General features: G+C 40.4%; 1 protein-coding gene across 1 annotated transcript; it reads left to right on the forward strand.

The window, feature by feature from the left end:
- Window positions 1-4,491: 4,491 nt before the first annotated feature.
- On the forward strand, window positions 4,492-4,908 carry LOC126249217 (uncharacterized). Its single transcript, XM_049950872.1, has one exon. It carries the CDS (start codon window positions 4,492-4,494, stop codon window positions 4,906-4,908), a length of 417 nt encoding a protein of 138 aa, XP_049806829.1.
- The last annotated feature ends 7,813 nt before the right edge of the window (window positions 4,909-12,721 follow it).

Here is a 12,721-nt window from a genome sequence, read left to right on the forward strand (position 1 = left end):
GAAAATATTTTAAAAAATCCTAATATTCCTATTTCTCTTAATGAACTTCAAACTGAAAAAGTAGCTGGTTTATCTAATAAAAACAGTTTTGAACTAGATGTTACAAATTTTTATAATTCTTCAGAATTTGATATGCCATATTTTGTTTTTGTTGTATTTCAGACAAATCGTAAAAATAATCAATTACTTGATTCATCATTGTTTGATCATGTTAAACTACATAAAAATTTTTAAAAAGTGGTAAAAAAGAAGTATTTCCTCAAGAAATGTGGTATATTAATCCACCAAATAATTTTCTAAAAGCATGTGATGCATTTTTACATTTTAAACGAATTATTTTACTACAATCAGATATTGATATTAGTCCATTCAGCGTTATAAATAGTTATCCAATTTATGTAATTAATATTACTCTTAGAAGTACTGTTGTAACTACACAAAAAACGACTATGAAACTTGTGCAACTTTTAATGATAAAATTCCAAATGGTAAACTTGTTGATATAATTATATATGGTAAAAGGAATCTTACTTATGATGCACAACATAGATTACTTACTGAAAATTTTTAATTCTTAACATTTGCTTCTATATAAATGAATGAAGAACTTAAAAAATTTATAAAAATGGTAATTTCTTGTTTATATACATTTCTAAAATTTTTTAAGAAAGATAGAAAAAATAAAAAATGAAATTTTTAAATGATGTACTTAGTTAAGTAATACATTTTAATTAATTAACTTATCTTCATATACATAGAAAAACAGTTATATTTTATGAATGTGGTAGAATTGTAGTAAAGAGATTGCTCAAAAAACATTTTCAAACAACAAATCATAATAATCTTATGGCTGTTAAAGCAGAAAGTAAATAATTTTATATATCTAATTTATTATATATTATATGTATTATATATTTATTACATTCACCTATGGGAAATCTATGTAAAATAAGTGATTTTTTTATTATTGTTATTATTATGTTATTGTATATTATATTATATTACGTTATTATATTATATTACAATTATTAAATATTAGGTAAAGGAGTAGTAGGATGATTTTGTAGGTAATGGATAATTAGGTCAATTTTGTGGAAAATAACAAAATTGTGAGTGTTAATGAGAAATTTTATTTTTTATAAAATTGGGATAGTGAGCCAGAACCTACAAAATCATCCTAATCAAGAGTAATCACTTAGACAACCTATGACTGGCTTACAAACTTATAAGATTGCTACATTAAATATTAACAAAATACATAGCTCTTTAAATTTGCAAAATTTAACAGATACTATCTATGCTGCCGATATGGACATTATTCTTTTACAAGAAGTGACGGATATTGAACTTCAGTGCATGCCGGGATTTAACGCTCTCACAAATCTGGGGACTGCTACAGCTATTGGTACTGCTCTTCTCACAAAGGAGGGTACAATAGTGAAAGATATTGTCAGACTACCAAACAGCACAGGAATAGCGTGCACCATCAATAACATGTGGCTCATCAATGTGTCCAGTAGTAGGCACAACAGGGCAGAATTTTTTAAAGAAGACATTGTCCCCCTGTTTGGCACTCGCTATGACCATGTAATACTTGGCGGTGATTTTAATTGCCTGATCAGTGCAAAAGATCAATCTCCCAATTGTAAACAATGTATTGAATGCGACCGTTTAGTGAACGACCTTGGCTTAAACTAATGGGAGCACAAGAATTGGGCGGCCCCTGGCTTTACATGCATCACAAACCATTTGGCGAATCGTTTGGACCGAATATATGTCTCATCCATTTTGAAACATCACATTTCCAATCCGTAATATGGCCGACTGTATTTTCAGACCATGCTGCGTACATCCGAAGTATTACTATGGTAAAACAAAGGACCTACCGAAGCAGAGGTATGTGGAAACTAAATGTGTCATACCTCCAAGACCCTGCAAGTCAGGCGTCATTCCAAATTGTATGGAGACATTGTGAAAGAAGGTTCACCTCCTATAATTCGGCCATAGGGTGGTGGCTCAAATATGCTGTAAGATGTCGTGGTCTCCTGACCTTCACTGCTCACATATTCCGCCCTCACAATCATGTTCAACACATCAAGATGCTTCATTCAAACCCAAACTCGATAAGATAAAGTCAATGTTGTATAAATTCATGTAAATGATGTGCAATTGACAAGTGAGCCCACCGTGGTTGAAACACTCGAGTCTGGCGTGCACACATACATTCCAGACACGACAGTCACATAGGATTTTAGTTCGGGAGAGAGGCCACACAACGGGACGCCAGGCCCTTCAGAGGACGACCCAGCCCATGTTGGCCGGTGACCGCCTGTAGCGGACAGCGTGGGCCCTAATGGAAAGGGGGGAACAACCCCATGTTCGGCTTAAAAGCAAATTCCGCTACACTGTGTGGGAGCTGCCAGCCTACGCATTCTTTACACATAGCACGCAGTTTCTGAGATTTTCACAGGGAGGCAGCAAACGCCAAACGCCAAAGCTACAAGTTTCCGGATTGGTCGCCTTAAAAGAAACGTCATTCTCCCGTTTTAGAAGAGCAATGCTGATTGGCAGACGATATTTCTGACGCCTTGAGTTGAAGGAATAATGGAGGAGACCGAAAGATATACCCCTTCACGTCTGGTGTGGAGAGGCACGGTTCCGTTGTCGCTCTGGGAGCGAGAACACGTAACAAGTGTGTGCGCGCTCGTACGTAGACTCGAAAGAGCGAGGAACAAGTCTCTCCTCAGTACTTCACTGGGAGAGCACCTCTGTCGAGAGTGAATCAAAGGGCGACTCTATATTGAGTCCTTGTGATTAAGTGTTGTTCACTGTGTTGGCTGACACACTTATTTTGCGGTGTGAACGGACAGAGTTATAGTTAAACGCCTGTGAGCGAAATTTGAGTGGCATCGCGGTGGACTGGTTATCTAACCGGTGTACCATGCCAATAGTTAGACTAGGGGCGAATGGGATCCTTGACTTCATCAAGGCATAGGAAGAGTTTGATTGGCGAAGGTCAATTAAGATAGAATGAGAGTTATCTTATTTGTCAGCAGGAAGTGGTGCGGACAGCAGTCATCGCAACTTATGGTATTGTGCGCTACAGCTATTGCGAGCCCCATATTTCCTTCACAACAGTACACTTTACTGCAACTCACATGCATCCACCTCGACTGTACCTAGCAACATTCTAAAGGATAATTATTCAAGTTGAGTAGGCGTGCCTCTCAGCCATTCTGCCAAGGCAACAAGCACCTTAAACTTTGTATAGAAATTTCATTAGCGAATCCTATCCTTGAGAGGTAACTTCACATTCCCAAAAGAACCAGGATATAACTTGTTCAATTCATAACTAAAAGTGCCATTGTGATTTCTCAGAATTTTGCAAAAATAAATAATAACTTTCGTTAGTTTCATGTTTTTCAACACTAACTAGCACTACTCCAGTACCCAAGTATCCCACTAGTTACGTAAGAAATTTTGTGAATTTTTGTGTCATTTCATTACAGCGGATGACTCCAACAGATATTTATTGCTGAAAGTTTTTCAGGCATTTCTCTTTAGAACGTCAGGAGCGTCTGTCTGACTTCTGTAGTAGTGTGGGGGTGGAAATTGCATCTTGCAGGAGTCACAGGGTAAAGGCTACATCTCAGATTAATCCGTTGAGCAGAATAACAGAATAATAGATCAACCCCACACACCTCAGAATGAAAAACCAAAAATATGCAGATTCTTTATAAATTATTCGTGGGAAGAAAGCTTCTGGTACAAGACGACCATTGAGTTCTGCTTTCATTGCCTCAGGGATTTGTACCAGGCTGATGCAACAATGATTGGAAACTATGAACGAATCAAGAGGATTAATGCGAAAATTTTGGCTCTTCGTAGGAAACAACTCCAAGGATACCAAGTCAGGTCCAGAGTTCAGAATATAACACAGAACGAGATGACTTCGGTATATCACATAATCCGGAAAAGAAAACAAGGATCCGGCAAAATAATAACTGACCTGACAACTGACGATGGACGAACGCTGACAATGCAGAGCGAGATAAAGGTGGCAATTTTACAACTTTTGCATCTTTAATGTGAAATCAACCTGTGGACCACCAGATACAGCATGAGCTAATGACCAACCAGCGTGGAACAGTAAGCCACGCAGAAGCGCAATTTCTTCTTTCGGATGTGACTGAGGATGATGCGGAAGATGCTATCAGTGGAAGCTCAAAAAACAAATCGCCAGGATCAGATAAACTTCCGGCAGAATTTTATCAAATCTTCTGCGAACTCATAAAACCGAAGTTTACACTCATATGTAATGGACTAATGAACCCAGCAAATGATATCCCCAAATAATTTCGGGAGGGAATCGTGGTACTAGTACCCAAAACCACCGGTACTAAAATGTTAGGCAATTTTCGGCCGATTACGCTTCTGAACAGCGATTACAAGATTTTCAGTCCCGTTTTAGCACGCATTCTTAAAACTACAATGACCAGCGTCACCGGCTTTTACCAAACAAATGTGGGAAGAGACAGAAAAAACCAACAGACGCTGTGTTCCTACAGGGACCTAATTTCAACTGCAGAGGTCTGCAAATTCAAATGTGCCATAGTATCTTTAGATTTTGACAAAGCATTTGACAGAATTAATCATCAATACCTCATTCGGGTTATGAATGCGATGAGTTTTCCACCGCGTTTAGTTGCTGTTATGCGAAATGCTGTTATCAATAATTCAGCTCGATTCGTCATCAATGGGCAAATTAGCCGACCGATAGAAGTTACTAGTTATCTTCGACTGGGGTGTCCAATGTCTATGGATCTCTTTGCTGTTGCAATTGAACCCCTGCTCGCCTCCCTGACACGACGTTTGCAGGGCCTTGAAATCCACGGAAAAAAAAAATAGTGTGTCTGGATCGTCAGGATCAGATAAACTTCCGGCAGAATTTTATCAAATCTTCTGCGAACTCATAAAACCGAAGTTTACACTCATATGTAATGGACTAATGAACCCAGCAAATGATATCCCCAGATAATTTCGAGAGGGAATTGTGGTACTAGTACCTAAAACCACCGGTACTAAAATGTTAGTTGGCTTGATGATGTTGGCTTCCTGATTACAAACGGCACTGATGTCGACATCGTCCTGCAGATCATAACAACATACGAAAAGGCATCCGGCGCCAAGTTAAATAGAAAGAACTCCGGGATTTCTAACATCGCCCATGGAATAGGTATGGGGACTCATGGAAAGCTGAATGACCTTGCCACTCTGAAATGTCTCCGCACTGACTTTAAACATAGTATATGGCACACAGTAGCTGCAGATTACCGCAAACTCCTAACAAGTATACGCACCTGTGTGCTGGAACACAGCATTCGACAACTGGATGAGCTTCAACGAGTAGCCGTAGCAAATCTTTTCATCATGGCGAAAATTAATTATACGGTACAGATCTTACTGTTACCTCCGAACATGGGTGCAAGAATCATGTCTGTCCTAGGCCACTATGTCAGCCGTGGACGCATTTTCAAGGTGAAGTATGACACGCTGACACTAGCTACAAAAAACGGTGGCTTAAATCTTATTGATATTAACAAAAGGGCTCCAGCGTTATACATCTTCAATACGTATAATATCTGGAAAACGTGCCTACAAGCCTAACGTCACACCTCCTAATGGAAATAGCGCCGGCTGACCTTAATGCTCCCATTGATGTATGGAATATTCCCAACAGATTGCGTCACCTCAAATTGTTTTTCAAAGAGTACAGTTATGTACATATGAAGATTTCTGACAACAACATGAAGCTCACGAAAAGCATGTACAAGCACATGATGACACTCAAGCAGCGAAACAATATCGAAGAAAAATATTACATATATAATTGGCACACAATTTGCCTTCATACGTGAGAGCGACATGGTACTATGCAGTGAACAGAAAAATCCCCACCAACGCAAGACTGCAAACCATCCACCTGGCGGACTCGCCACCGTGTACAGCTTGTAATTTATTGGACACAGAGGAATATCGTTTCGTGTGCGACAGCGTAAAAGATGTATGGCAGTATATTAGACAGAAAATAGGATTTTCTAAACCCTGACGATACACCCTATCCACACACAAAACACAATGCCATTAACTGGTTGAAAGGAGAAACAGTTCATTATGTTAACACCAAACCAGATACAAACGTGAGCGCCTTCTGGTTATATTTAACAACAGAACATCACATGTAGATGAGCATTAAAAACTATAAGGAACAATATACCAACAATTTAATTGAGGAGCGCCGGAACAAAACCCGATATATCCACCTTTGCTGTATTCGCGTGTTTGAGCTGTAAGGAGTAGATACGGGAGTAATAATACATGCTGCCACAACATAATTTTCAGCACAACGCGACATCAAGTGTTTTATGGTGTGTTTCTTCTTTTTATAGCTTGTGGAGCCATTTAGAGATCACTATTTGTAACTTTATGTATTAACAGCAAATGAGGATTTATCGGTTTTTGTTCAGGCGCTCCACAATTAGAACGATACTCACACAATAAAAGCAATTTTTTATCACACTTAACGTTTAAAGTTATGATTTTTTTTGTTATCCTCATTATTTTGTATTGAAAAAAAAAAAACAAGTTAAAAAGGTCATGATGCATAGGCGCACATCCATTTCATTTTCATAAGACGCTGAAGATTATTTCTCATTTGGCAAAGACGCCAATTTCCACTGGAAACTGTCCACATTTTTTCCATTTCTTTCATTTTGTTTAATTATCAGAGGACATGCCATCTAAACTTGCAAGGGAAAATTGCGAGTAAAACGTTTTAGCAACAGCATGAGGTATGAGGTAACACACTAACTTAAATACACGTTTTCACACGAGATGCTTTTGACTACAACGCCATTTCTCTCGTTAATCACCTAAGGCGAAAGAGTTCTTAACATTCCTGGAGAGCTCACACATATCCGAAGCAACGAAGACAAAAAAGACTATTGTGTTTGGCACTTAATGAAGAAGGCATTCTTTTTCACATTATCATTAGACCTGAGGAGGGTACTTTAGTTTTCCGAAGATAAAAAGATTAAATTAAAAAAAAAGATGAATAGAGCGTCTTCCATGTGAGCAGGAGATCCTGGGTTCGAGATCCGGTCGGGGCACACATTTTCAGCTGTCCCCATTGATTTATATCAACAACACTTGGCGGCAGCTAACGAACCTGGTTTGAAGCTGTCGAGAAGGATGATCCTAACAATCAGAGCTCATCGCCCTATGTGCCTTTATATGCGATAGCCACACCTACAATATTACCACACTTAACATCAATAGGATCCAAAGTACAGTGAAACCCCGTTCGCTAACTGATTTCTTCTATGGTACCAGCGTTGACATTGCCCTGCAGCAGGAGGTAGACACAGTCCTAGAAGTGCCCGGTTATGTACTTATTGATAACGTCAATATGCAGGATGGTGTTGGCACTGTCATACTTTTGCGTGACGTTACACCCTATATGGACGTACAACGGCTGCCTGGTGGTCGTGACATTTTTCAAAAATGGTTCAAATGGCTCTGAGCACTATGGGACTCAACTGCTGTGGTTATCAGTCCCCTAGAACTTAGAACTACTTAAACCTAACTAACCTAAGGACATCACACACATCCATGCCCGAGGCAGGATTCGAACCTGCGACCGTAGCAGTCGCACGGTTCCGGACTGCGTGACATTTTTCTTCGAGTGAATGGTGTGCAGATTGTTAACGAGTACGCCCCCTCAGGTAGTAATCACAAAAGAGACCGTTCAACTTTTTATAAAAGCGAGGTTCCCATGCTCCTTAGCGCATATCGTGTACATCTCATTCTTGGTAGTGACTTCAATTGTGTGCTTAACGACAGAGACCAAACTTCTAACACGAACAGATGTGTAGAACAGTCATTCTGCCAGTCGCCTGGATAGGATCTATGTGTCCGATGCCCTCCAGCGTCAGACTGTGAACTGTGACAAAGCTCCTGTCAACATCCCTGATCATTGCGCATATCAGTGTTACCTTAACCTACAACGTCAGCAAATCTACCGCGGTAAAGGCTACTGGAAATTGAATGTCAGCCTTCTGCAAGATGCCCAACTTGAGGAGGAGGTGAACATAATGTGGCAACAGCTCCAGCGTCACCGACGTCGTTAGGCTTGCGTTCTACAGTGGTGGATTCAGTGTGCCAAGCCCAAATTACGCCTCACCGTCAGGACATACGCTTGACAAAAAAGCTTTTGGCAGAAACAGACTATGGAATTTTATTATCGCTGTTTGAGGGAACTGCACAGTCACACTACCAATCCTTCTCACGATATCGATGTCAAGATCAAACGATTTAAAGCGAAAATCACGCCGAACCAACGCAAACGATTGGAAGGAATCATCGTGCGAGCCCTCCCAAAAGACGATGCCCCCCCTGGAACGGGCCTCTCTGTACCACATTCTGATAACGACGAAGTGATGTAAAGCCATGTTGATTGAAGCCCTCGTTGATGACGCCGAGAATGCCATCACGAAGCAACGTGACATCATCTCGCACGTCTACGACTATTACAATCAACTTTACAATAAGCAACCAATTGATGAACACTTGTGCGACAATTTTCTGACAACCTTGAGCTGCCGCTTGTCACACGAGGATAATGCACATCTGGAATTTGTTTTCACGGAGGACGAAATCCTACTAGCGGTCCACAGTACAAAGAAAGGGAAATCACCAGGACCCGAGGGCCTCAGCGCTGAGTTTTACCAACGCTACTGGAACATCATTAGCCCGACACTCCTCGAGATAGCGAATGAAATCTGGCACCTGGAGGTAATACCCAAGGCATTCACGGAAGGTATCATCCTGCCCTTACCGAAAAAAGGTAACAGCAGGAAGGTAGGAAACATGTGACCTATCACACTCCTGAACGCCGATTTCAAAATCATTACCAGATCAATTAAGCTTCAGATGCAAACCGTTATGCACAAGGATTTAGATAGTTACCAATACAGTGCCGTGCAAGGCCGAAGTGCAATCTCAGCTGCTTGTGATTTGAGGGACATCATCTGTTCAGATGTTGAAACCAAAGAAAATGGCGCTCTGATCTTTCTAGATTTTGAGAAGGCGTATGAGCGTGTATGTCATGACTTCCTCTTTAAAAGCATGGAAAAACTAGGTTTTGGACCTCACCTCATAGAATTAATTAGGAGACTTATAACAAACGTCTCTTCCAGGATTATCATTAATGGCCGTTTTACAAAAGAAGTTCCCATTGGGCAATCAATCCGACAAGGATGTCCTCTGTCAATGATTTTGTACTCCACTGCAGTACAGCTGCTACTGCACAACTTAGTGCACTGTGGGATTGGGCTTAGCATCGACTCTGTTACCATCCCATGCATTGCGTATGCTGACGATATATGCATAGCTTTTTCATCGGCACAACTACTTATGTCAGCAGAAATTCTTTTACAAGCATTCACGTTTCTTTCAGGAGCAATATTAAATAGAACTAAAACCACAGCTTTGCCCATCGGAGGCAGTATCGAAGGTATATCCCATGTTACGTGGTGCAATGTAAAGGATTTTCATGAAACCCTCGGCGTAACCTTTTGAGCCCAAACCAGACAAATTCCTGACGAAGAACTGGCCGCAAATGCTTAATAAATTACGTGCTGCTTTGATACTCAACTCCGACCGTGATTTGAACATACCACAGAAAGTTAAGACCGTAGGGATCGCCATTAGAAGCCAGATGAATTATTTGGCGCAAATTCTTCCTGTATCCGACCATCTAGCGAAGAGTATACAACAAGCACAATGCTGGTTTCTTTTTAGAAGGCACATTTTTAAAGTTCAGTTTGATACATTAACTTTACCTGTGTCCAAATGTGGCCTTAAACTCATTAAGGTACACAAAAAATGTGTCACCCTACCCCTAAATCGCATCAGGAAGGAAGTTCGTACCTGGAGGACCAGTATCATAACAAACCTCATCCAGCGATGGGAGCCTTATAGCCTTGACTCACACGTTGATATAATCGGAATTCCGTTTTATTACCGACATATGCGACTGTACAACATGGAACTGAGCTACATCCGATACAACATCGTCGATACCGGCAGTCTGACCAACAGGAAACTTCATAGCCTTCTCATGACAACAAATCACAGGGATCGTCTCGAAGACAAATATCCACATATAACATGGAGTATAGTATGGCGGAATGTGCATAGCAACATGTTACCGTCACGCGTCATATCCGACTGGTATCTCACAGTCAACGATCAAGTAGCAACGAATGATAAACTACGTAAGATAGGTCTTCATCCGACGCCCAACTGTGACTCACGTGGGAGAGTCGATACACGAATACATAGGCTCACGTGAGAACCTGTAGAAGAAATTACTACAATTCTTCTTCAAAGATTGTCGGAGATGACCGCATGACACCCAATAGTGTAGACCTTTTAGAGATCATTCAGCCACAAACACTGAGGTAGCCGCAAACAAAAAGCAACGCTGCAACGTGGATCATGGGCCACACAGCATCGTTCATTACGCAGAATAGCCATGCTACTCTCCTAGATTATTACTCTTACATCGAAACTGAACACCTCAAAATAAACCAACATCGTGACTACAGGAGATTATTTGAAAATATGCTACACATCATAATCAATGGTTAAATACTTCAAATCCAGTGTTCCGGATAGTAGAAGTTAACACCTATCCTTATAAGGAATCCTAGTTGCTTCCTGACACTTTCGTTATCGTCGAAATTTACGATATTATTCCAAGCACTTACCACTGCAGAAGGCAGTTTTATTTCCCATTTAAATATTATTACATTTCCTTTCTCTGACAGAACAGGAGAGCAAATTTCCTTCAATAATGAAGTGATAGTCATTTGTGTCATATACGTTTTTCTGTTTACCACTTTGGAAAGAAGAAATATCAGGAAGAAATTTCATGTTATATTGCGCAACGTAGGGCTGCAAATAACACATACTTTTCTTAATTCTGCTCACACCACAAATTGGAGAAAATGTTTATTTCTCCTTCTTCATCAGTGGAATTCCATCCATTTCCCTTTCATTTTCAAACAGAAAAAAAGGATGGATAGAGCGTCTGCCATGTAAGCAGGAGATCCCGGGTTCGAGTCCCTGTCGGGGCACATATTTTCAGCTGTCCCCATTGATGTGTATCAACAACACCTGTCGACAGCTAAGAATTTAGATTTGATTATCATTTCATTTTTGAGTAGTTGCACGGTCATCAATGGTATCTGTAGTTTCGGGAGCCATTGACCTTCTTCTGTGCGAATGCGCACGCTTTGCCGAAACTCTTACGGGACTCGACAGCTCAGTCTGGCGCGAGCAATGAGTGGATGGGCAAATATCTATTAGGAACACTACGAATGTGGGTTGTGGACAGTTGAAAATGTGGGTCTCACGGAAAGCATGCAAGGGATAAGTCCCTGCAGTCTTACTATCCGCTGTGCCCTCAGTGATTTAATTATAATTTCAAAATGAAGACAGTGTTAGGCTTTACCTCTTCAGGTGGGGGGATGTCCTCACTTTCACTGAACGCTCTGAACGTTACACCATCTAATTCATCTAATATTTTCTGCAGTAATTAGTACTGGCGTTGAAAGAGTGTTTTGGGGAAAACGAAAAGGTACTTGAAACGGACTCCGCCTATGTGCGTTAACAGAGCCATGAGGACATTTGTCTTACCACAGTTGGAAGGACTTACAATTATCGCTCGTATGCTGTCAGGAAGGAGTGCTCCATTCTTCTTCTTCTTTTTTCTGCTGTTCTGGTCTTCGTCATCGTAACAGGACCAGTCATCTACAACAAAGTCCTTGCGGCGAGGGGGCTTCACCCAGAGTGCCATTATACCGACTGTGTTAGGTACTGGCGTGCAATAGACATTTATATGATAAACAATATGTACGTTTGTGCAGCCACTATAGCGCAGTCACCCTAGCAATTGAACTACAACGGCTACACGATAGAATCAACTCCAAGTGGTATATTTCAAGGGAAGAGTGTCTCATACATTACCGAACATAAACCTGTACTAACGTGTGTGACACTTTGTCTAGAGAAATAAAAGCACAAAAACAAATTTAAGATTGTAAATATATTTATTTATTCACCATCTACAACTATCATCAACATCCAAAAAATACCTTGATTCTTCTTTAATCGCTGCAGCAGCGGTACAGTATTTGGAAAATAGCCGCTTCTTGCATTCTGAAATTCAGCACGTATATCTCGTAATGTTATCGGCGCATTGCGATAGTCTGGTATTCCATCAGTACATTTGAGTTCAACATTTTCAACGCCTATTCGAGGAATAGCAAAAGACTTCGGCACTGCAGCTATACAGGTACTAAAACAACGATCTATATCTTCTGTGTGAATGCTGCATCTGCGAAGCCAGTTAATGATGTCACTGGATACAGCTTGAACATATGGGCGCCATATATTCTCTCTCTCTATAGTATTAGTTAACACCATGTCTAGATTGAACAAGTTATCAACAGTCGAGTGCTGCATCAAAATACTGTGACCCTCAACACTTTTAATTCTTAGTGTAGCATGGTCATACATTGATGAAACTACCAGACAAAGAAGAATATTCATAAGCATTATATGCTGCTGCTACAGAAACAATAATAACAATATT

The sequence above is a fragment of the Schistocerca nitens genome, chromosome 3 (genome assembly GCF_023898315.1).
Source record: "Schistocerca nitens isolate TAMUIC-IGC-003100 chromosome 3, iqSchNite1.1, whole genome shotgun sequence".
Classification (NCBI taxonomy): domain Eukaryota; kingdom Metazoa; phylum Arthropoda; class Insecta; order Orthoptera; family Acrididae; genus Schistocerca; species Schistocerca nitens.

Bases quoted from the DNA above. Each gene is read 5' to 3' on its own strand.
- LOC126249217 (XM_049950872.1), top strand. From the start codon at position 4,492: ATGACCAGCGTCACCGGCTTTTACCAAACAAATGTGGGAAGAGACAGA.